The 25,421-nt window shown below is 48.6% G+C and overlaps 1 protein-coding gene across 3 annotated transcripts; it reads left to right on the top strand.

The window, feature by feature from the left end:
* Nucleotides 1–825: 825 nt before the first annotated feature.
* On the top strand, nt 826–19,416 carry LOC120982358 (palmitoyltransferase ZDHHC3-like). 3 transcript variants are annotated; one of them, XM_040412435.1, is made up of 9 exons: nt 826–1,092; nt 13,833–13,921; nt 15,166–15,239; nt 15,312–15,427; nt 15,504–15,565; nt 16,863–16,977; nt 17,047–17,119; nt 17,209–17,338; nt 18,148–19,416. In XM_040412435.1, the coding sequence occupies exons 1-9, from the start codon at nt 1,085–1,087 to the stop codon at nt 18,234–18,236; spliced, it is 756 nt and encodes a 251-aa protein (XP_040268369.1). In that variant the 5' UTR covers nt 826–1,084; the 3' UTR covers nt 18,237–19,416. The 3 variants fall into 3 exon arrangements, with proteins under 3 accessions (XP_040268369.1, XP_040268366.1, XP_040268368.1); XM_040412432.1 differs by lacking the exon at nt 826–1,092 and adding an exon at nt 12,759–13,419; XM_040412434.1 differs by lacking the exon at nt 826–1,092 and adding an exon at nt 12,759–13,419 and having other exon boundaries at nt 15,315–15,427.
* Nucleotides 19,417–25,421: the final 6,005 nt, after the last annotated feature.

Below are 25,421 nucleotides of genomic sequence, written 5' to 3' on the forward strand. Positions count from 1 at the left end.
AGCCGCTTGGTCTGCCTTTTTATAGCGTTGGGTGTGAACGTGGGGTGACAGCAGAGCCGTCATAGTCAGCATACTGGTAGTCACCCACCTTTCCCATCATTCAGTGAGGTATACTGCTTCTGACTAACATTAGAGATTTGGCAGGTAAATGAGTACGACAACCTCAGTGAGGGCTGTAATGGAGGTTGGTGCCAGGTACAAGCTGCCAGGAGACATTATTCAGTGAGGAGTCTTATAGCCTCTGAATACTTCCAATGAAGTCAGTCTGCACAATATTTCACTTATTATAGCTGCAGTCTGGGTTCAAGAGCTGCTCCTCATGTCATAACTGAGGACAGGAAGTTGCAACTATAGTCGGCCATCTTGAAGGGCATGAGGCTAGTCTAGTGTAGATCCTGGTTCCCCTCTCCACAGGAGAACACAGCCCCCCACATAACAACGATGAAGGCTTCTTTTAGTCCCCGTGGTCTCTCCCGTAGGAATATTGTGCCTTTTTTCTACGGTTTGCTGAGTGGCAGTGCAGCCGGCGGTCTGTTTTCTGCTTTGTGGAACGAGGCATTTGGGGTGTGGATTTCTCCTGCCATCAGATAAGCTCCAGGTATTTGCAGATTCCAAGCTGTTGGGAAACCTTTCTGAGCAAACATTGTCTCCTCTAAAACTGATATAAAGTCAATAAGCAAACAGGGCAGGAGACAAATGTACCCTGAATGAATGTGACAGCCTCCTACGCTATTCTCAAGAAGGAAGGAACTGGTCACAACCCTTTGAAAATAGTTTTTTTGGGACTTTAATACTGATCCCCAGGATAGGTCTTCAGGATCAGATCGGTGGGAGTCCGACTCCTGGCTGTGTTGCTTGGATGAGCGATGCCTGCTCTTCCTCAGTCACATCCATCCGTGAACGGGATTGAGCTGCAAAACTATAAAAAGTCGCCATGTATCACAGCTCTACGACCTCTTGAAAAAGCTGATCTGCAGGGGCATTGAAAGTTGTACCCCCACGGATCTGATATTGATGATCTATCCGGAGGACAGACCTGGTCCTAGACAATTCGCTGTGTCCCATTAAATCCTTGGAATTCCTCATGTACAGGTATATTCTGGAGCTAGAAAGGCAAGCTGTTATCGCCCCCCAGTGGTGAGAAAAGGGATTGAAACATCCAGAAATAGACTGGTCCTGTTTCTTGTGCTATCTTTGAGAGGTACTGAGGTTACGTAAATTACAAAACCGCTCAGCTCCTGCCATTGAGATTGATTGGCACTCAATAGGTGCCCATCCTATCTGCATTTGCAATAACATACAGATGTGTCCTTCCATTTCCTCAACATAAGCTGAGGTGTGTGGGGTGAGAAGGGCAGCTTATTCAAACAAGTCTTGGTTTCTTGATACTGTACCATGAGATGTCTATCCTATAGGTGTCTATGTGTGGCCACCTAGTGGTTGTCTTGTGAATTGCAGACGGTCAAGGTTTCACAGGGATGTTGCGAGATTGTGTGTATTTCAACATCGGCAAAGCAGGCCAATTTTTCAACTGTGTACATGACATTTTGAAAATCTCATCTACTTAGATGGTGGTATATGTGTATTTTTTGCAGGTGTGTAATAAGCATTGTGTACATATACCCATAAAAGTTTCAGACAAGGTCCTTAATAATATCTGACACCTGATCAGACCCACATTGTACTTCTTATAAAAATCTAAAGGTCACATGTTTAAAAACAACCAATAACGATCCAGAAAGCAGCTATGGAGATGTTAAAGAGTATAACACATGGAAACCCTAATATCACCCCCGGTCTAATATTCAACCCTCGCAGCATTCTGGTTTCAAGTGGAAATATCCCAAAAGTTTCATGGTTTAGAAGAACCCTGTGAGGTTTGTAAACTTTCTCAAAAATTTGCACCATAGAAACACGTAAATCACCACCGTGGTCCTCCAGAAAATGTCATGAGACGGTAGAGGCTTTGATTGTCTCCGGATTTACCACATCCGACAAACTTCTTCTGATCCCAGTTTTTGGAGATCCTGACGATTAACGCTCGTAGTAGCTCTTTTTAGGGTGTTTTCAGGATAACCCCTTGCTTTCAGTTTATTACACAGCATGTATTCTTGCTTGGAGTCGCCATCATGGTCCAAATAGGCTCACCTGACCTCTTGGGATATTTCAGATGACACGACATAGCGGCTAATCTTGAGTTGGTGGCCACTGGATTGGACTGTGGTATCATTTCAGCTCTAATGTGCTTTGCTTATCAATAAAATATAAAAAAAATTATACTGACCGCAAAATCATGGGCCTCGCTCTGTAGCTGGCCATCTGGGACCTCGCTCTCTAACTTCCCCCGTCATACCGATAGCAGTTCTTAAGTGTAATGACAAGACCATCTGATATGGGGGGATCAGGGATTCTCCTCTTCGTATATATAAAAACCAATCCCAATTCTGCCATGACAGGTCACATGTACAAACTCCCTTACACCATTTTTTTTTACATTTGCCCTGAAATTCGACAGTCAGATGCGAATCCAGTGTTCGGTACATAGAAACGTAAAATGACCAAGTTTAATTTTTCATACAAACCAGAGGCCATGATTGTAACAGAACCGCAGGTGTTTGCTGGTCTTATAAGCAGGTCTTTAATATTTAGTATGGGCTTTCTTTTATGATGATCTTAAAGCGTGTATGAGTTTTCACACAGTTTGCATGATGGCTGTGTTTTTTTATTGTAGAATCATAACTGTGAAGTTACAGGTGTCTTTAGTTTTCTCTAAAGTCTTTTCCAGCCGTATTATCCCCTGTTTCAGCTGCACAGCTAGATGCATTTCATTCAAAAGCAGGGGGCCTCTTCCTCCTGTGAAATCTGCCGGCACTGTACTTCTGTGACGTCTTTCCCTTACTTCCCACTATGTTAGTTTTCAGCTCCAGAGCTCACAGAACAGATAAGGAGGGGGAGATCACACTTACAGACACACAGGAAGCTTCGGCGATCTTCGGAAGCATTGTACAAGCAGTTCTTTTATCTTCTGTGTCTCTCTTACCAGGGACGGATCTTGCCTGACAACAGGCAGTGGGCTGCAAATTATGTAGAAATGAAACCCCTAGTGGCCACGACTTTACAGCTTTTTTTCCGGTTGGATGCAGGCAGATTTTTTTTTTAATAAAGTGTTTCAGAAATTTGCTAATTATACCGCTTTATTAAATTAAATTTTGTGACTCTAAGTTGGAGTCGAATCCTCTTATCTCTTTTTGATTTAAGTCTATAAGTTCCATCTTTACCAATTCCTGAAATTGATCAAGAACTGGGAGTCTCCATTGGATTTGGATAGAAAAATGAATTATTTGTGGAAACGCAGAGCTCATAATGGCTTCGTTGACTATGGATCATTTATTCAGGAGGCCTGTTATCATCCTGATCGATGGGGCCCTAATATCCCCCCCCCACTGCTCAGATATTACCCAATCCTCTGAGAAATGGTCTTCTGTGGAAAGCAATTGTATATTTGTACGTCCACTATGAAGGGTCATCGAGGGCTCCTGCTCCACATACACAGATCAGCATGCTTCCCAAAGAGGGACGCCACCCGTGATGCGCGTACTATATCCATACATAACCCCACACACTATAATGCAGCATGACTTCCCTTTGGTGTCCCTCCATTCAGTATTATACATCCATAGAGCCTCTTCGTAGGCAGCGGATTTATCAATGTATTCATCCTAGATACACCCCGGTCAGAGTGAGCTCCACATTTATGAAGCACCTGCTCCACTTTGCTGACATAGAACAGGGTGACTTTTTTTGTGTATTAAAATGTTTTAATGCAAATTGTGTCCACTTAATAAAAAAATAAAAATAAAGAATTGAAATTCATCAGAAATCTGGGGGATTGTGCTTTGCATTCTGCATTACTGGAGAGAGAACGATGAAGGCGGACTGGGCAGGGGGGCCCCTGCTAAGTTTTGCTATGGGGCCCTATGAGATCTGTGTCCGCCCCTCGTGTTTGATAGTTGGCTATGAACTAATACATTGCGTAGATTTCAGAATACTGAAAAAGAACTGTGTACTGACTCGTACACAATGTGATACCTCTTGGCGCAAAACCACAACTGCGAGTGACGTCTTTTTAAAAGTTATTTATTCATTCGAGTGACAACGCGTTTCGGAGTGAGAATACTCCTTTATCAAGTCTTAGGAGCTGGATACATACAGTTGGTGCGACTGATCCAAATGCTTGGTGTCGGGGTCCTGTATGTGTAGCGCAGCGTAGATTTCAGTGATAACTGAGGGGGAGCTGAGAAAAGTGACCAGTGGTTAAATAAAATTGCATTAACACCTTCAGGACCCTGTGATTTATTTATTTTTTTGCGTTTTTGTTTCTCAGTCCCTGTCTTCCTGTAGCCATATTTTGTTCCCATTACATAGCCATATGAAGACTTGTTTGTATTTTCTAATGGCTCCATTTACTTTTGCACAAAATGAGAAGCTGGGAAAAAAACAACGCAATTCCGCTACAGTGTTATGGGTTTTATTTTTACACTGTTCCTAACTTCCTATGAGATAAAACTGACCTGTTCCCTTAATTCTCCCAGTCAGTACGATTACAGAGATACCACATATACAGTTGCAAGAAGAAGTGTCTGAACCCTTTGGAATGATATGGATTTCTGCACAAAGTGGTCATAAAATGTGATCTGATCTTCTTCTAAGTCACAACAATAGACAATCACAGTCTGCTTAAACTAATAACACACAAAGAGTTAAATGTTACCATGTTTTTATTGAACACACCATGTAAACATTCACAGTGCAGGTGGAAAAAGTATGTGAACCCTTGGATGTAATAACTGGTTGAACCTCCTTTGGCAGCAATAACTTCCCCCAAACGTTTCCTGTAGTTGCAGATCAGACGTGCACAACGGTCAGGAGTAATTCTTCACCATTCCTCTTACAGAACTGTTTCAGTTCAGCAATATTCTTGGGATGTCTGGTGTGAATCGCTTTCTTGAGGTCCTGCCACAGCATCTCCATCGGGTTGAGGTCAGGACTCTGACTGGGCCACTCCAGAAGGCGGATTGTCTTCTGTTTAAGCCATTCTGTTGTTACTTTACTTCTATGCTTTGGGTCGTTGTCCTGTTGCAACACCCATCTTCTGTTGTCTATGAATGGAGAAAGTTCAGCACTGCTGCTACTCTCCCTAGGAGTGGCCGTCCTGTAAAGATGACTGCAAGAGCACAGCGCAGACTGCTCAATGAGGTGAAGAAGAATCCTAGAGTGTCAGCTAAAGACTTACAAAAGTCTCTGGCATATGCTGACATCCCTGTTAGCGAATCTACGATACGTAAAACACTAAACAAGAATGGATTTCATGGGAGGATACCACAGAGGAAGCCACTGCTGTCCAAAATAAAACATTGCTGCACGTTTACAGTTTGCACAGGAGCCCCTGGATGTTCCACAGCAGTACTGGCAAAATATTCTGTGGACAGATGAAACCAAAGTGGAGTTGTTTGGAAGAAACACACAACACTATGTGGAGAAAAAGAGGCACAGCACACCAACATCAAGACCTCATCCCAACTGTGAAGTATGGTGGTGGGGGCATCATGGTTTGGGGCTGCTTTGCTGCGTCAGGGCCTGGACGGATTGCTATCATCGAAGGAAAAATGAAATCCCAAGTTTATCAAGACATTTTGCAGGAGAACTTAAGGCCATCTGTCCACCAGCTGAAGCTCAACAGAAGATGGGTGCTGCAACAGGACAACGACCCAAAGCATAGAAGTAAATCAACAACAGAATGGCTTAAACAGAAGAAAATCCGCCTTCTGGAGTGGCCCAGTCAGAGTCCTGACCTCAACCCGATGGAGATGCTGTGGCATGACCTCAAGAAAGCGATTCACACCAGACATCCCAAGAATATTGCTGAACTGAAACAGTTCTGTAAAGAGGAATGGTGAAGAATTACTCCTGACCGTTGTGCACGTCTGATCTGCAACTACAGGAAACGTTTGGTGGAAGTTATTGCTGCCAAAGGAGGTTCAACCAGTTATTAAATGCAAGGGTTCACATACTTTTTCCCCCTGCACTGTGGATGTTTACATGGTGTGTTCAATAAAAACATGGTAACATTTAACTCTTTGTGTGTTATTAGTTTAAGCCGACTGTGATTGTCTATTGTTGTGACTTAGATGAAGATCAGATCACATTTTATCACCAATTTGTGCTGAAATCCATATCATTCCAAAGGGTTCACATACTTTTTCTTGCAACTGTATATAGTTTTATGGATTTTGTTTTTACAGCGTTCCCAATGAGATAAAACTGACCTGTTCTCTTCATGGTTCTTAAATCATGATGCCCCGTCCACCAGCCCCCAATCATGATGCCCCCTCCACCAGCCCCCAACCATAAGAGAAGAGAAGCTTAAGGCTCTGAACCGGGACAACCCCTTTAAATGTGAGGGGAAAAAATATGTGAAGAAAAAAAATCTGAAACTCTTTCCCAAGATTCAAACCTATGATATGTACATGTAAAACTGGGCATTTACCACTAAGCTACAGGATTTCCACATAGAGAAAGCTGGTTTTTCTATGCTAGTGTATATGATATGTAGATACTAGGACACAGCCTGTCAATCAAGGGGAGGGGGTGTGTGCAGAAAGGAGTGCTCCAAGGACTCAGCCCGGCCTCCTGGTGCTCCAACTTGCTCAAAAACACAGATATTTCTGCAGCTGTTTATCCTACAGACAAAAGAGAGGTATAGTTTTAATCAGCATGATGAGCCCTACCAGGCAGTTTAATAGGGTTGATCACTCTGACAGAGCCTCTTTAAGCCGTTTTTTAGCCAATGCGGCAGTGAGAGGTGAGTCTTCTCCTTTTCTTTAACCCCTGCACTCACTGGCCATATAAAAAGGGGCTTCTAGGCTCGGAGAACCCCTTTAAGTCTATTTCGTACCAGGACACTGGGATGTGTGAATTGTACAGATGTTGAAGAATAATTCACTAAATACAGTAATAAGAAGACAAACCTTTACCATCTCTGGAAGGTGTACTACCCATCAATGAGCCGGGGAAGAAAGCAAAAACCTTTTACATCTAGAGTAAAAACTATTCTTTCACAATAGTGGTGTTTAAAAAGTCCCAAATACAATGGGCCAGACACGTACATCTTACTCCACTTTTACATCTGTCCAAAGTCACTTTTGGCAAAGTCGGATTTATTAATGGTCCTTTAATACTGTGATAAATGTGGTTTGACGGTAGCAGAAAGTGGCTTTAAAAAAGTCGCACGTTCTATTTAAAAAGTCGCACGTTTGCATATGTTATAGATAAAAAGTTGCACGTTTAAAGGTTTACTTACTTCTTACTTCATTATCAGTTGTACCTGAGAGAACATGGCAAACATGGACCCATCTTTGATGACAGATCTTTTTGATGATGGAAAAAGAAGAAGAAAAAATATTAGTTGAAAAGGTAAAAAAAAAAGGAATCAGTTAAAAAAGTGTAATAAGTGTGTATAGTGTAAGATTTTAAACCAGTGCAAAACCAAAAATAATATTTTGTAATATATTTTATTTTTATGAAACTAAAAAAAACTTGCTTTTTTTTAAAAACAAAAAAACAACTACATGTTATACTTTACAATATATTTAACCAAATATACATTAATAAAACATTATTAATTCTAGTAAAATAATGAAAAAATTAATTTATTTTGACGAACATTTTTACATTTAACATTCAACATTTTTGAAGGTTAAAAGATTTAAAAAAGGTAAAAAGAGTCTTCTGTTTGATGCCAATGTTACAAGCGCAGGACATACAGTTGCAAGAAAATATGTGAACCCTTTGGAATGATGTGGATTTCTGCACAAATTGGTCATAAAATGTGATCTGATCTTCATCTAAGTCACAACAATAGACAATCACAGTCGGCTTAAACTAATAACACACAAAGAGTTACATGTTACCATGTTTTTATTGAACACACCATGTAAACATTCACAGTGCAGGTGGAAAAAGTATGTGAACCCTTGGATTTAATAACTGGTTGAACCTCCTTTGGCAGCAATAACTTCCACCAAACGTTTCCTGTAGTTGCAGATCAGACGTGCACAACGGTCAGGAGTAATTCTTCACCATTCCTCTTTACAGAACTCTTTCAGTTCAGCAATATTCTTGGGATGTCTGGTGTGAATCGCTTTCTTGAGGTCATGCCACAGCATCTCCATCGGGTTGAGGTCAGGACTATGACTGGGCCACTCCAGAAGGCGGATTTTCTTCTGTTTAAACCATTCTGTTGTTGATTTACTTCTATGCTTTGGGTCGTTGTCCTGTTGCAGCACCCATCTTCTGTGGAGCTTCAGCTGGTGGACAGATGGCCTTAAGTTCTCCTGCAAAATGTCTTGATAAACTTGGGAATTCATTTTTCCTTTGATGATAGCAATCCGCCCAGGCCCTGACGCAGCAAAGCAGCCCCAAACCATGATGCCCCCACCACCATACTTCACAGTTGGGATGAGGTTTTGAGGTTGGTGTGCTGTGCCTCTTTTTCTCCACACATAGTGTTGTGTGTTTCTTCCAAACAACTCCACTTTGGTTTCATCTGTCCACAGAATATTTTGCCAGTACTGCTGTGGAACATCCAGGGGCTCTTGTGCAAACTGTAAACGTGCAGCAATGTTTTTTTTGGACAGCAGTGGCTTCCTCTGTGGTATCCTCCCATGAAATCCATTCTTGTTTAGTATTTTACGTATCGTAGATTCGCTAACAGGGATGTTAGCATATGCCGGAGACTTCTGTAAGTCTTTAGCTGACACTCTAGGATTCTTCTTCACCTCATTGAGCAGTCTGCCCTGTGCTCTTGCAGTCATCTTTACAGGACGGCCACTCCTAGGGAGAGTAGCAGCAGTGCTGAACTTTCTCCATTTATAGACAATTTGTCTTACCGTGGACTGATGAACAGCAAGGCTTTTGGAGATACTTTTATAACCCTTTCCAGCTTTATGCAAGTCAACAATTCTTAATCGTAGGTCTTCTGAGAGCTCTTTTGTGCGAGGCATCATTCACATCAGGCAATGCTTCTTGTGAAAAGCAAACCCAGAACTGGTGTGTGTTTTTTATAGGGCAGGGCAGCTGTAACCAACACCTCCAATCTCATCTCATTGATTGGACTCCAGTTGGCTGACACCTCACTCCAATTAGCTCTTGGAGATGTCATTAGTCTAGGGGTTCACATACTTTCTCCACCTGCACTGTGAATGTTTACATGGTGTGTTCAATAAAAACATGGTAACATTTAATTCTTTGTGTGTTATTAGTTTAAGCCGACTGTGATTGTCTATTGTTGTGACTTAGATGAAGATCAGATCACATTTTATGACTAGTTTGTGCAGAAATCCATATCATTCCAAAGGGTTCACATACTTTTTCTTGCAACTGTATATATAACGTTCCCAACATAAGCATGGTCCTCACTGGAGTGAAATTGCGCCATTTTGTGCGACTTTATTAAATTGTTGCAATAGTAAATCTGTCTAGAGATTGATTTACATAAGAAAACACGCCCACTTTCAGAAAACTGGTGAGCATAGCGCGGAGCCAGAAAAAGTCGCAAAAAAGTTTTACCGATTATGCAAAAATTTGACTTTAGCTAATGATAAATCTGGCCCAATGTTTGCAACTTTTTACGCCAAAATAGTGGCATGAGGAGATTATAAATCTCCTCTTTAGGGTCCATTCACATGTCCGCAACACACCGAGCCGGCACCCACATAGAACTGCCTATTCTTGTCCGCGGACAAGAATAGGACATGTTCTATTTTTTTCCAGGGCCGTGGACCGGAAGATCGGGGGCCCACTCCGGAAATGCGGATGTTGACAGCACACTGTGGGCTGTCCGCATCCATTCCTGCCCCTTAGAGAATGAATAAGTCTGCACCCATTGCGCAATTTGCGGAACGGATGCGGACCCATTCTGCGGAAGTGTGAATGGACCCTTAGTGTTTCTTTTATATATTTTATTATGGGGAAAAGCAGAAAGCAATTACTTCTGTATTTTGTATTGGAGAGGTTAGGTTATCCCACAAATGAGGAAAAAACCTGGGGTAATGTGCATTATTTTTAACTACATCAATGCAAAAATGCTGCTCTCCGGGGTAATTCGGCTGGAATTGAAGGCTAGATAACCCATAGCAGGACCCGGGCAAAGGATCAGTGGAGGCAGAGGATCAGTGGAGGCAGAGGATCAGTGGAGGCAGAGGATCAGTGGAGGCAGAGGACCAGGGGAGGCAGAGGATCAGTGGAGGCAGAAGATCAGTGAAGGCAGAGGATCAGTGGAGGCAGAGGATCAGTGGAGGCAGAAGATCAGTGAAGGCAGAAGATCAGTGAAGGCAGAGGATCAGTGGAGGCAGAGGATCAGTGGAGGCAGAAGATCAGTGAAGGCAGAGGATCAGTGGAGGCAGAAGATCAGTGAAGGCAGAGGATCAGTAGAGGCAAAAAGTCAGTGGAGGCAGAAGATCAGGGGAGGCAGAGGATCAGTGGAGGCAGAGGATCAGTGGAGGCAGAGGATCAGTGGAGGCAGAGGATCAGTGGAGGCAGAGGATCAGTGGAGGCAGAGGATCAGTGGAGGCAGAGGATCAGTGGGGGCAGAGGATCAGTGGAGGCAGAGGATCAGTGGAGGCAGAGGATCAGTGGAGCCATCCGTTACCTGGCGTCCACCCATGACTATTAGCGCCATCAGTAAATCGGTTTCCCAACTAAGTCCCAGAAAAACGACTTTTAGCCAATGCACAAATGAGGTTAAAAGAGTCAAGGGGGGGATTGGGAACTGGCGATCTGTGACATCAGCACCTGAAGGAGGTGAGGCGGGGGGCTCCGTTGGGCTCTTTTCACCTAGGCTGGACAACAATGGCCACATTTTAATGCTGCTTGTCAAAAGGGAAAACACACAGCTTGGCCATGACATGGTTAAATACAATAGCAGCGTTGTCAGTCTGGTTCACACTGTGACCAGTCAGTAGGCGGTCGCTGTACCGTCATGTCACCTCCGCTTCTTCTCCTGCCGTCTCTTTATGATGTGATCTCTCTCCGTGGCAGGTAAGGGCAATGCTCTGCACGTGGCCCACAAGTGGAAGTGCCTGGGAGTCTGAGCCCCTCACCTGACTGACCAGTGTAACCCACCCTCCGCCATAAGACTAATGACACATATACAGTATACAAGAGGGATGAACGTCTTACCAGAAAGTTCTGCAAAGGGTAGAAATCAATGATCTCCAGGGAACAAGTGCCGAGGAAGGGAGCACCGTCTAGGAGTTACTTTCACTTTCAGTTCCGTGTGACCCCTCCGATGCCTCCGGCACACCCTATAAACACGAAGGTTACATATAGGTTAATTCCAATGGGAAGAGGCTTTATCACATTGTACACGGGTGGGGGAGGGTCAGCAAATCTGGATTCCATAGTCTGCATCGCAAAGAAAATAGGACAGAGGCACGGAACAAAATCCCTTGGAAGGGCCGCCTCGTAGTGCTCCAGTTCCGTGCCTCCGCTCCGCGAGGATTGCGGACCCATTCAAGTCAATGATATGGAGCGCACACGGGGCATGATACGGGCACGGGGCATGAGCCCTCAGGAAGTATGCCAGGCTATAGGAACGTATAGAATGTCCTATAGGCTGCAATGGTAAGTCATCCCTTACAGGGGGAGGGGGTGCCAAGGAAATGACTGACAGCAGGTGGGGGCGTGGGGCTGAATAGTTTTAAAACGGCAAGTAATTACAAATTAAGTCCAGCCACTGAGCTATTCAATAAAATGCACCTGTATAGCGCCACCTGCTGTTTGTCCTCTTCTTTATGCCTTGAGGTGGTCGCACGCGCTCAGTTTAAGTCTTCAACAGCCACTTTGCAGCCTCCTCATACGGCTGATCGGCGGGGGTCCCGGGATTTGAACCTATCCTGAGGATAAGCCGTTAATATGTAAATTCTGGAATACCCCTTTAACAAGACATTATTACCTCATATTGAATGCATTGAAAAACAATAGTGAAAAATGTTTTATTCCCATTTTTTATTTATCCCCTAAAGTTTGGGAATGCCTTAATCTCTGCCCACGGAGACATGCCCTGGACCCTGCCCATCAGCTGGTGATCCTAAGGATCGGCCATCACTGAAAAGCTGAACAGCCCCTTTAAGGATAAATGTCTGTTTTACTCTATAGGCATGTGGACCGGGAGAAGAGCGAGTACATGGGTCGGCAGAGGGGCCCCGGCCAATCACAAGAACAGGGGCCCCCGGGTCACATATGCAGCTGTGTGGCACTGCCAGAGATGGGCGAGTGTTGGCGCTCACCGGCAGGATAACTCTTTGCATATATATATGTCCCAGGTATAAACATGGCACAGCATGCAGCTGAACAGGAATAAGATCCCCTCGGGGGAGGGACCTGCCGCCAGTTGGACGTCACATGACCCAGGTCAGATGGCGGAATCGACAAAGTAATGGAAGGCTTCGCCGAAGGAGCCATTTGAGGTACAGACTAGAGAACCTCTCTAAACCAGAGTACATTGCGGTAACACACGGTGCACTTGTTTCCTGTCAGTGCACCGGAAACCGAAATGTACCCCCGCTATGAGCCGGCATCGATTGTTGCTATAATTCAGGCTGAATTTTTGGGAATAAATTATATTAAATCTGCGGGGCCCAATAGAGACAGTCACATAATAACAGCTGTACCTAAAACTAAGCACCTGAAACAATATGGATAACTGTGCCTGAGCCTCCACTGTGGGGGGCCACTAGAATGGAGGGGCTCCTGGAAGGGGGGCCCCTCAGCAGTGCGAACTGTATGTGGCAGCAGCGGTCCTAACCGCCCTCGCCCCTCAGCAACCGCGCGACTGCCCAGCGACCAATCACAGCCGAGCTCTCAGCTACTGGTACTGGAAACGTGAATCTCATTGGTTGTTACGTGCAGCGGCGGGAACGCCTCATTCCCGCCAAATTCTCCTCAGAGACACCCGCCGACCCCCAACACTGCTGCTCGTGCGCCAACAAACGACGCAGGACCCGAATATGGCGCAAGGATTTGTGTTAGAACACCGGCTATAACCCAACCCCAGAAATGACGCGCCTCAGACGGCTTCGCGGTCTCCATAGCGACCACACACACCGGAAGTACGCCGCTCCTCGGTAACAGCTGATCGCTCCTGTCAATCACCTGGGCGCGCAGCGCTCCCTGCGGCTCGTGATTGGAGCAGAGGCCGGCGGGGCGGAGCCTGGCACCCGGAAGTGTCTCCGCGCTGGCTATGGCGGGCTGTGTGCGGGACCCGTGCGGGCTCCTGTGTATCCTGCTCACCTACCTGAGCCTGGGCTACGCCGACTACGTCGTCCTGCGGCACATCCTGCTCCACAGCTTCTCCGGCAGGTGCGGGGAGGATGGGGGTTATACATGCAGGCGTGTGAGGGTTATGATGAGGGATCCTCAGGGTATGAGAGATGGGTGTGGTAGTCAGAGGGGCCCCACCTGAGCGCTGTGGGATCAACAGGTGAGCAGTGACGGCGGCATACAGAATCTGTGCTTCCTTCATATGGGGGGCCCGGGACCCCTTGTCATTGCTGGGGGCCCAGTGGTCAGGCACTTACTGAGAATGGGGGCTGCGGGGGGCACAAGGGGGTAATGCGGGGGGGGGGGATTCTTAGGGATGTAGATAGTTGGGGGTCATCAGGACGCTGGGAGATAACGGGAGGGTCATACAGACATTAGGGAGGGGGTGCAGAACAACGTGGGTGTCGGGGCGTGTCCTCTCACCTCGTATTCTGTCCTTTATCTCTCCACAGCATTTGGTGTCCGCTCCACGCGGTCGGCTTCAATCTGGTGGTCTTCATTATGCTGGCCTGTCACACCCGTGCCGTCGTCTCAGACCCAGGTAACACCCGCACCCCTCCACTGTGGTCAGGCCGTGAGCGCCCGCGCCCCTCCACTGTGGTCAGGCTGGGAGCGCCCGCGCCCCTCCACTGTGGTCAGGCCGGGAGCGCCCGCGCGCCTCCACTGTGGTCAGGCCGGGAGCGCCCGCGCGCCTCCACTGTGGTCAGGCCGGGAGCGCCCGCGCGCCTCCACTGTGGTCAGGCCAGGAGCGCCCCTGCGCCCCTCCACTGTGGTCAGGCCGGGAGCGCCCCTGCGCCCCTCCACTGTGGTCAGGCCGGGAGCGCCCCCCCCCGCGCCTCTCCACTGAGGTCAGGCCGGGAGCGCCCCCGCGCCTCTCCACTGTGGTCAGGCCGGGAGCGCCCCCGCGCCCCTTTACTGTGGTCAGGCCGGGAGCGCCCCCGCGCCCCTTTACTGTGGTCAGGCCGGGAGCGCCCCCGCGCCCCCTTTACTGTGGTCAGGCCGGGAGCGCGCCTCCACTGTGGTCAGGCCGGGAGCGCCCCTGCGCCCCTCCACTGTGGTCAGGCCGGGAGCGCCCCCCCCCGCGCCTCTCCACTGAGGTCAGGCCGGGAGCGCCCCCGCGCCTCTCCACTGTGGTCAGGCCGGGAGCGCCCCCGCGCCCCTTTACTGTGGTCAGGCCGGGAGCGCCCCCGCGCCCCTTTACTGTGGTCAGGCCGGGAGCGCCCCCGCGCCCCCTTTACTGTGGTCAGGCCGGGAGCGCGCCTCCACTGTGGTCAGGCCGGGAGCGCCCGCGCGCCTCCACTGTGGTCAGGCCGGGAGGGCCCCTCCGCTGTGGTCAGGCCAGGAGCGCCCCCGCGCCCCTCCACTGTGGTCAGGCCGGGAGCGCCCCTCCACTGTGGTCAGGCCGGGAGCGCCCCTCCACTGTGGTCAGGCCGGGAGCGCCCCTCCACTGTGGTCAGGCCGGGAGCGCCCCTCCACTGTGGTCAGGCCGGGAGCGCCCCTCCGCTGTGGTCAGGCCGGGAGCGCCCCTCCGCTGTGGTCAGGCCGGGAGGGCCCCTCCGCTGTGGTCAGGCCAGGAGCGCCCCCGCGCCCCTCCACTGTGGTCAGGCCGGGAGCGCCCCTCCACTGTGGTCAGGCCGGGAGCGCCCCCGCGCCCCCTTTACTGTGGTCAGGCCGGGAGCGCCCGCGCCCCTCCACTGTGGTCAGGCCGGGAGCGCCCGCGCCCCTCCACTGTGGTCAGGCCGGGTGCAGAGCACTAATAACGCTGTGCATACTTTAATCTTCTAGGAATGGTCCCTTTACCGGAAACCGCCATTGACTTTTCAGACTTGCGCTCCAGCACGCCGCGCAAAAGTGACCGGGTGAGTATGAGAGCGGGGGTGGTAACTCCGACCCCTGAGGATAGCCGTGGGATGACCAGCCCTCTCTCTCAGCAGGGTAACGAGGACTGGACCGTGTGCAACCGCTGCGAGACCTACCGCCCCCCACGGGCTCACCACTGCCGCATCTGTCACCGCTGTGTGCGGAGGATGGACCACCACTGCCCCTGGTGCGCCCCCCGCACTGCTTCTTAGGGAATGTTTGTCTGCTTATCTTTTCTTATCATCTTTTCTTATTTTTTTTAGGATAAATAACTGTGTTGGGGAATTAAACCAGAAATATTTTATCCAGTTCCTGTTTTACACAGGTATGACCCCCTCCCCCGCACTGAAGCCGCCATTATTACTATCCCTATATACAGAGGGATGCTCAACCGGTGCCGCCTGCAGGTGGTGCTGCCCCCATTAGCCCTAGTCTAGTATTATACACTAGTGGAGGTATTACACGATGTGTCCAGCAGGTGGTGCTGCCCCCATTAGCCCTGGTCTAGTATTATACACTAGTGGAGTTATTACACGATGTGTCCAGCAGGTGGTGCTGCCCCCATTAGCCCTGGTCTAGTATTATACACTAGTGGAGTTATTACACGATGTGTCCAGCAGGTGGTGCTGCCCCCATTAGCCCTGGTCTAGTATTATACACTAGTGGAGTTATTACACGATGTGTCCTGCAGGTGGTGCTGCCCCCATTAGCCCTGCTCTAGTATTATACACTAGTGGTGGTAGTACACGATGTGTCCAGCAGGTGGTGCTGCCCCCATTAGCCCTGGTCTAGTATTATACACTAATGGAGGTATTACACGTTGTATCCAGCAGGTGGTGCTGCCCCCCCCCCTAGTCCTGGTCTAGTATTATACACTAGTGGAGTTATTACACGATGTGTCCAGCAGGTGGTGCTGCCCCCATTAGTCCTGGTCTAGTATTATACACTAGTGGAGTTATTACACGATGTGTCCAGCAGGTGGTGCTGCCCCCATTAGCCCTGCTCTAGTATTATATACTAGTGGTGGTAGTACACGATGTGTCCAGCAGGTGGTGCTGCCCTCATTAGCCCTTGTCTAGTATCATACACTAGTGGTGTCCAGCAGGTGGTGCTGCCCCCATTAGCCCTGGTCTAGTATTATACACTAATGGAGGTATTACACGTTGTATCCAGCAGGTGGTGCTGCCCCCCCTAGTCCTGGTCTACTATTATACACTAGTAGAGGTATTACACGTTGTATCCAGCAGGTGGTGCTGCCCCCATTAGTCCTTGTCTAGTATCATACACTAGTAGAGGTATTACACGTTGTGTCCAGCAGGTGGTGCTGCCCCCATTAGTCCTTGTCTAGTATCATACACTAGTGGAGGTATTACACAATGTGTCCAGCAGGTGGTGCTGCCCCCATTAGTCCTTGTCTAGTATCATACACTAGTGGAGGTATTACACGTTGTATCCAGCAGGTGGTGCTGCCCCCATTAGCCCTGGTCTAGTATCATACACTAGTGGTGTCCAGCAGGTGGCGCTCCTCTCTATATGACGCTGTAGTTAGAGCTCATACACGTCAGTGTTCCTCTCCTGCAGGAGGCGCTGTTCTGACTTCATTGTGTAATCTTTCTCTGCAGGGCTGACTAGTCTTTACGCAATGGGCTTAGTGCTGGCCACTTGGCTCTTGCCATCCAAGAAGGGATCAGTGGAGGATGCAGAGAAGGCGGCCCCTGCTCACAGCCACGTCCAGATGTAAGTTCCTGGTGAGAGGCTCACTAGTCCACGGTTCCGCAGATCTTACATGAAATCTTCTCCCCTTAGAGTCCACTGCATCCTCCTCCTCGTGGAGTCCCTGCTTTTTGGCCTCTTTGTCACGGTGATCTTTTATGATCAGGTCAGTGTTATTTGCGGCTGCGTCCAATCAGAACGCGTGTTATTACAAGTTTTTTATTTCATACCCAGGTTTTATTTTTATTTTTGCAGATTGTGTCGATCATTACAGACGAGACGCCCATCGAGCAGCTGAGGAACAGACTCCTGAAGGATGCGAATAAGGAGGTCATCCACAGCCGCAAACCAAAGATGGCGCTGCTGAGGGAGGTGTTCGGCAGAGGTAGGTGACATCCCCCAGATTGTGTCACTAGAGATCAGCGGTGACATCCCCCAGATTGTGTCACTAGAGATCAGCAGTGACATCACCCAGATTCTGTCACTAGAGATCAGCGGTGACATCCCCCAGATTCTGTCACTAGAGATCAGCGGTGACATCACCCAGATTCTGTCACTAGAGATCAGCGGTGACATCACCCAGATTCTGTCACTAGAGATCAGCGGTGACATCCCCCAGATTCTGTCACTAGAGATCAGCGGTGACATCCCCCAGATTCTGTCACTAGAGATCAGCGGTGACATCCCCCAGATTGTGTCACTAGAGATCAGCGGTGACATCCCCCAGATTGTGTCACTAGAGATCAGCGGTGACATCACCCAGATTCTGTCACTAGAGATCAGCGGTGACATCCCCCAGATTGTGTCACTAGAGATCAGCGGTGACATCCCCCAGATTGTGTCACTAGAGATCAGCGGTGACATCCCCCAGATTGTGTCACTAGAGATCAGCGGTGACATCCCCCAGATTGTGTCACTAGAGATCAGCGGTGACATCCCCCAGATTGTGTCACTAGAGATCAGCGGTGACATCCCCCAGATTGTGTCACTAGAGATCAGCGGTGACATCCCCCAGATTGTGTCACTAGAGATCAGCGGTGACATCCCCCAGATTGTGTCACTAGAGATCAGCGGTGACATCACTGAGAATGCAGCCTATCCATTCACTAGAGATCAGCGGTGACATCGCTGAGAATGCCGCCTATCCATTCCTCCTTGGTCCCATGTAATGGTTCATTCCTTTCTCTCCCGCAGGGTATATGATCTGCTGGCTCTTCCCATGTAACACCCCCCCATCTTCCGGGGGTCCGGCGTACACCTACCTTCCTGACTATGACGTATAGGTCTCTCTGGATGGAGTGTGCCCTTTCTCTAACATCTGAGGTTGTGTCCTGGGTTCTATTGACCGGCGCCGCTGCTCTCCACACTTGGGGTTCAGAAACTGCACTACGGATCGTTGTTACATGTGCTCTGCTGCCCTCCTGTGGTCAGTGTGCAGAATGCACTGGTGACTTCTGAGAGTTTTATTTGCCCTGTCAGATTTTCTGACCTCCTGCTGTGGAGTGGATTTTCTACGTTTTCAGGCCTGACAGACGTTTACTCGCTCATGCTTTCATTCTGTTATGACGACACTCGCCAGTAGGGGCGCTCATATGCACTGGATTTTTTTCTTTTTGTACTTTGTATGTGTTACTTCATTTTTTTAAATCTCCTCTGTTCGGACACATCTGTGGTTATTACTGTCCAGGCGCCACCTTGTGGTTATTACAGGTCGGTGCTCTGTGCCTCCTCTATTCTTTACCCTGCAGCTCTGCTTTTTTAGCCCGTGAGGAGTAAAAGAATAATTATGATCTGAGAGGAGGAGCCTTGTCAAGGGGGTGGAACCTGGGCATGTGTTAGTATGGCCATGCTATAATTATACGATGCCCTCCTTGATGCCAGGCTGCTTGTCATTAGGACCCTCCCCAGGTCTGTTTCTCCAGGTTCAGCCTGCAGGGTCTGATCTCTGCTGCCCCCTGCAGGCTCATCGCTGTGGTACAGTATTCTCTGAAGTGGCCAGCAGAGGGCGCTCCTTTTGCACTTTCAGCATGCTGTAAGATTATCCCTTGTGAGAGCCACGTAACCCGTCTCCTGCGGGATAGATGAGGGGCAGGCCAGCCGCGCACTACAACTCCCACCCTCCTCTACCAACCACTACTGCACGTCCAATAGTCGTCTCTATATGTTATCTATGATTGAGGAGTTCATCGTTATGGGTGTGGCACCGGGCTCTTACTGTACCAGTGCCATGTGGGGAATGGCACCGCATAGCAGAGCTGCTGCAGCGTTGTGACGATGTGGCAGTGAGGTGTTATCCCTTATATTACTGCAGTATTACCAGCTTCTACACCAAAGTAACCCCATCATCCTCCTCGCTCGCTGTAAGATATATTTATTGCTGTCGTCTCTTTTTACACTGTACACAAGGAACGCCCCCACTGGAATTTTTGGGGTGATGTTAAATAAAACCAATGATCGTCTCTGTCTCCTGCTTCGTGTCTCTCAGTCACTGTATGTAGGTGGAACTGCTTGAGACCTGGATTTAAAGGGCCAGTACCCCAAATGTCAGGAGTATTACAAGAGGAGCTGCAGATATGTGTATGATCTATGTGCTTATGGAGGGTCTTGGCACCGGAGACATGTGACGTAAATGTATTCATGTCACTGAACGACGCTACAGTAACCCTCTATTTGACTGATGGCGGATTACAGGGAGCAATAAATTGTCTAACCCTGTCCTATAGTCTAGGGGGACATGTACACTATAGAGTGCGGTCTACGGGGACATGGACACTATAGAGTGCGGTCTACGGGGACATGGACACTATAGAGTGCGGTCTACGGGGACATGTACACTATAGAGTGCGGTCTACAAGGACATGTACACTATAGAGTGCGGTCTACAGGGACATGGACACTATAGAGTGCGGTCTACAGGGACATGGACACTGTAGGGTGCGGTCTACGAGGACATGGACACTATAGAGTGCGGTCTACGGGGACATGTACACTATAGAGTGCGGTCTACGGGGACATGTACACTATAGAGTGCGGCCTACGGGGACATGTACACTATAGAGTGCGGCCTACGGGGACATGTACACTATAGAGTGCGGCCTACGGGGACATGTACACTATAGAGTGCGGCCTACGGGGACATGTACACTATAGAGTGCGGTCTACAGGGACATGTACACTATAGAGTGCGGTCTACAGGGACATGTACACTATAGAGTGCGGTCTACAGGACATGTACACTATAGAGTGCGGTCTACGGGGACATGGACACTATAGAGTGCGGCCTACGGGGACATGTACACTATAGAGTGCGGTCTACGGGACATGTACACTATAGAGTGCGGTCTACAGGGACATGTACACTATAGAGTGCGGTCTACAGGGACATGTACACTATAGAGTGCGGTCTACAGGGACATGGACACTATAGGGTGCGGTCTACAGGGACATGGACACTATAGAGTGCGGTCTACGGGACATGTACACTATAGGGTGCGGTCTACGGGGACATGGACACTATAGAGTGCGGTCTACGGGGACATGGACACTATAGAGTGCGGTCTACAGGGACATGGACACTATAGTGTGGGGTCTACGGGGACATGTACACTATAGAGTGCGGTCTACGGGGACATGTACACTTTAGGGTCTGGTCTACGGGGACATGTACACTATAGAGTGCGGTCTACAGGGACATGGACACTATAGAGTGCGGTCTACGGGGACATGGACACTATAGGGTCCGGTCTACGGGGACATGTACACTATAGTGTGGGGTCTACGTGGACATGTACACTATAGAGTGCGGTCTACAGGACATGGACACTATAGAGTGTGGTCTACGGGCACATGGACACTATAGAGTGTGGTCTACGGGGACATGTACACTATAGAGTGCGGTCTACGGGGACATGGACACTATAGAGTCCGGTCTACGGGGACATGTACACTATAGAGTGCTGTCTACGGGGACATGTACACTATAGAGTGCGGTCTACGGGGACATGGACACTATAGAGTCCGGTCTACGGGGACATGTACACTATAGAGTGCGGTCTACAGGGACATGTACACTATAGAGTGCGGTCTACAGGGACATGTACACTATAGAGTGCGGTCTACGGGGACATGTACGCTATAGAGCGTGGTCTACGGGGACATGGACACTATAGAGCGCGGTCTACGGGGACATGGACACTATAGAGTCCGGTCTACTGGGACATGTACACTATAGAGTGTGGTCTACGGGGACATGTACGCTATAGAGCGCGGTCTACGGGGACATGTACGCTATAGAGCGCGGTCTACGGGGACATGTACGCTATAGAGCGCGGTCTACGGGGACATGTACGCTATAGAGCGTGGTCTACGGGGACATGGACACTATAGAGCGTGGTCTACGGGGACATGGACGCTATAGAGTCCGGTCTACTGGGACATGTACACTATAGAGTGCGGTCTACGGGGACATGTACACTATAGAGTGCGGTCTACGGGGACATGTACACTATAGAGTGCGGTCTACGGGGACATGTACACTATAGAGTGCGGTCTACGGGGACATGTACACTATAGAGTGCGGTCTACGGGGACATGTACACTATAGAGTGCGGTCTACGGGGACATGTACACTATAGAGTGCGGTCTACGGGGACATGTACACTATAGAGTGCGGTCTACAGGGACATGGACACTATAGAGTGTGGTCTACGGGGACATGTACACTATAGAGTGCGGTCTACGGGACATGTACACTATAGAGTGTGGTATACCCGGCTTTCAGCGCTGACGCTGCGCTGGTATAATGAGGTAGTCACTGGTTGGCTGCTGGGGCCAATGGCAGGTCTCTGCGGCAGTTGTAGAACATTTCATGCATATCATCAGATGGTTGTGTAGTTTAGGAGCGCTGGCCCTTTTAAGGCCATTTCCAGGGAGTGGTGTGATGCATCTGTTTCCGTTATCTACAAGTCCAGATGTGAATCCTCATCATCCGCTCACATTTGTAAATAAGGAGAGATTGGGTTGTTTCCTGGCCCATCAGCCATTGCCCCCCAATGTGTGGCCCTATAGAGCTGAGCGGCCCCGACCAGAACCTCCTGTGTACAGGCCGCCCATACCATATACTGCAGGACATGTGGAGGACATTACACAGCTAGTAACAACAACCCTCATTATGTACACACCAGCTGCAGCCTCACACATCGACAGCAGATTAACCCCGGCATTCCCAGAGCTGTAACTTCTATACTGTGGATCAGCAAGTCTCTTATGTGACAACTCCCTGCCTGGAGGATAGAACGGGCAGGACTCTGGAGAGCTGGGTGACATACTGGTAGCCAGTCTGGATGTCACCACATCCTCAGACACTTAGAAGGTGTCATTGTTTTCCTCTTAGGTGATTCCCCACCGTCCTGTACTTTCCTGGCACTTGCACTATAGCTGCCGTCTAATTCTTCTCATTAATCCACAGAACAAAAGGAGCCCTGTCTGCCCTCTGTAACATCACTGGTCACGCCCGACAGGCCGCAGACACCGCAACTATCTACAGCACATTGGGAAAGTCCTCAGCCCCTTTCTCCTGGACATTTCCCTTCAGCCCCTTTCTCCTGGACGTAAGCCTTCAGCCCCTTTCTCCTGGACGTAAGTCTTCAGCCCCTTTCTCCCGGACGTAAGTCTTCAGCCCCTTTCTCCTGGACATAACCCTTCAGCCCCTTTCTCCCGGACGTAAGTCTTCAGCCCCTTTCTCCTGGACATAACCCTTCAGCCCCTTTCTCCTGGACGTAACCCTTCAGCCCCTTTCTCCTGGACGTAACCCTTCAGCCCCTTTCTCCTGGACGTAACCCTTCAGCCCCTTTCTCCTGGACGTAACCCTTCAGCCCCTTTCTCCTGGACGTAACCCTTCAGCCCCTTTCTCCTGGACGTAAGCCTTCAGCCCCTTTCTCCTGGACTTAACCCTTCAGCCCCTTTCTCCTGGACGTAAGCCTTCAGCCCCTTTCTCCTGGACGTAAGCCTTCAGCCCCTTTCTCCTGGACTTAACCCTTTAGCCCCTTTGCTGTGATACTTGACATTTCGTTCTGGAGCCTCCTATTTCTCTGAATCAACTCTGAGATGTTCTACACCTTGATTAGAGTCACCTGTGGTAAATTCAGTGGATTGGACATGATTTGGAAAGGCGCAGCCCTGTCACTTCTGAAAATGCAGATCAGAAAAAACGAAGCTACGAGGAGGAAATAACTGCCTGTAGAGCTCAGAGACAGGATGGTGTGGAGGCTCAGAACTGGAGAAGAGGACAAAACATATCTACTGCACTGAAAGTTACCAGGAGCACAGAGGCCTCCATAATTCTTACATGGAAGAAGAACAACCAGGACTCTTCCTAGAGCTGCCACCCCACAAAGTAAGTAATCAGGGGAGAAGGTCCTTGGTACGAGAGGAAACCAAGAACCCAATGGTCACTCTGTCAGAGCTCTAACGATCCTGTGTGCAGATGGGAGAAGATTCCAGAAGGTCGACCATCACTGCAGCCTCCACCAATCTAAACTTTATGTCCCGACTAAAGGGGCCGAAGACTTATGTCCAGGGGAAAGGGGCCGAAGACTCATGTCCCGAGGAAAGGGGCCGAAGACTCATGTCCCGAGGAAAGGGGCCGAAGACTCATGTCCCGAGGAAAGGGGCCGAAGACTCATGTCCCGAGGAAAGGGGCCGAAGACTCATGTCCCGAGGAAAGGGGCCGAAGACTCATGTCCCGAGGAAAGCGGCCGAAGACTCATGTCCCGAGGAAAGCGGCCGAAGACTCATGTCCCGAGGAAAGGGGCCGAAGACTCATGTCCCGAGGAAAGGGGCCGAAGACTTAAGTCAATGTGATATTTCAGTTTTCCCTTTTCAGAAAATTACTAAAGATTTCTCACCTTCTGTTCTCAATTTCTCATCATGGGGGATTGAGGCAGAATGATGGGGACTAATGGCACAAGGGGCGAGAGAACAAAATGTGAGGACAGTCTGAGGGTGTGAAGACTTTCTGAAAGTACTGTATCTATCTATCTATCGATCGATCTGATATCTTTCCTCTACCTGAATAGTTACATTACATAACACAGGACACAATAAAGTGCGACTTTCTTATTTTATATAAATAGGTATTAAATAATTCTGTGCATTTTAACAATAAAAAAGTACAATAACAATTATATAAAAACATCATCGCTATCAATTGCCGACTTGAGGATTGGTTTAACCCTTCCAGACCTGAGACTCCTAACTCTTAGATCGGAGGCTGTAATGTAGTCTGGTGGGCGTGGGACCCACTAGGAGGGTTGTGTCTGATCACGGCTGGACTGTGAATACTGCCCATTGTGGGTCACTAAACCAAGACCTGTGATGGAGCATCTGTTGTGCAGAAGCCGTGGGGAGGAGATGGTGGTGGGCCTCTTTATTGTCATAGGTCATCTGTATGATACTAATTTTGGGCCAGGGGACTTTGTAAAACTTTATGCTTCATTAGAGGAATGGTAATTGGTGGGTCCTACGGTTGAAAATATTCCATTAGGAGGTTGGTGTGTCCTTCTATCTAGTTGACTGATGAGATCTAGGTTGGTTTCCAGAGCTCCTGGTTGGACCTGTAGCCATAAATACAATGTTTTGCAGTTTTTGGGCCATCTTGCACCATAAAAAGATAGCATAAGACAATAAATATATAAATACAATAGAATATTGTGCACAGGGGACTAAACTGTGCCAAGAGTCCATAAAAGAGGTCATGTTTTCCCCACTAGGGAGCCCTAGTTGGAGACACCCGTTTATACAGACATTTGGCTAAGTTGTGTGCCATTATGTTAATTCAGACCTTTCTAGCTACATACTGTGGTAATGATATCACCATTGCAAGGCTTGGTGTTCCAAGGAGCAGGTTTGAACTGTATCCAGCTCTAGTCTTGATTACATAAAATGCTGTGCCCTCTTATGGGCTGGGATTGTGGTACAGGCATGCCCTATAGCACCAGAAAAGGCAATCTACAGTCTAATGGACACCTTCAGTGTGACCACCGCTATGTTTACTACGGTAGACATCATGAAGTGGGATGCTACAGTAGCAAAGCTTCCATCAAAATCCTTCTTGAAAGTTCACCTTCCATTGACCTATCACTGTTACCGCTTGACTAGGCACCTCCTAGGTTCCTCAAATCAGCACCTTCCAGAGACCTGGCAGCACCTGCCTCAGTACTGTGTTTGCAGGGATAGCTACTTGCGCTGTCTGGGTTTTCCTCAAGATTTTGATATCAACATATTTATCATATATATTTAATGTTCATATTAAATAATTTCGGGTATCCAGACCCTACTTCTTAGTCCTGGATGGAAAATCATCTCCTCAAAAACAGCCATCATAGAGCTTCTTGATGAGTACTTTGACTCCCTCAGCGACTGGGTGGTCTCCTCATTCTTTTGACCTTTAGAGTTCATAGAAGATGTAA

This window comes from Bufo bufo, chromosome 11 (assembly GCF_905171765.1).
Source record: "Bufo bufo chromosome 11, aBufBuf1.1, whole genome shotgun sequence".
Lineage (NCBI taxonomy): Eukaryota > Metazoa > Chordata > Amphibia > Anura > Bufonidae > Bufo > Bufo bufo.

Excerpts from the sequence above, each read along its gene's own strand:
- LOC120982358 (XM_040412432.1), top strand. The coding sequence starts at position 13,301 with ATGGCGGGCTGTGTGCGGGACCCGTGCGGGCTCCTGTGTATCCTGCTC. Across the intron at positions 13,922-15,165 it reads TGCCGTCGTCTCAGACCCAG|GAATGGTCCCTTTACCGGAA; the intron begins GTAACACCCGCA and ends TTAATCTTCTAG. Across the intron at positions 16,978-17,046 it reads GCTCACAGCCACGTCCAGAT|AGTCCACTGCATCCTCCTCC; the intron begins GTAAGTTCCTGG and ends TTCTCCCCTTAG.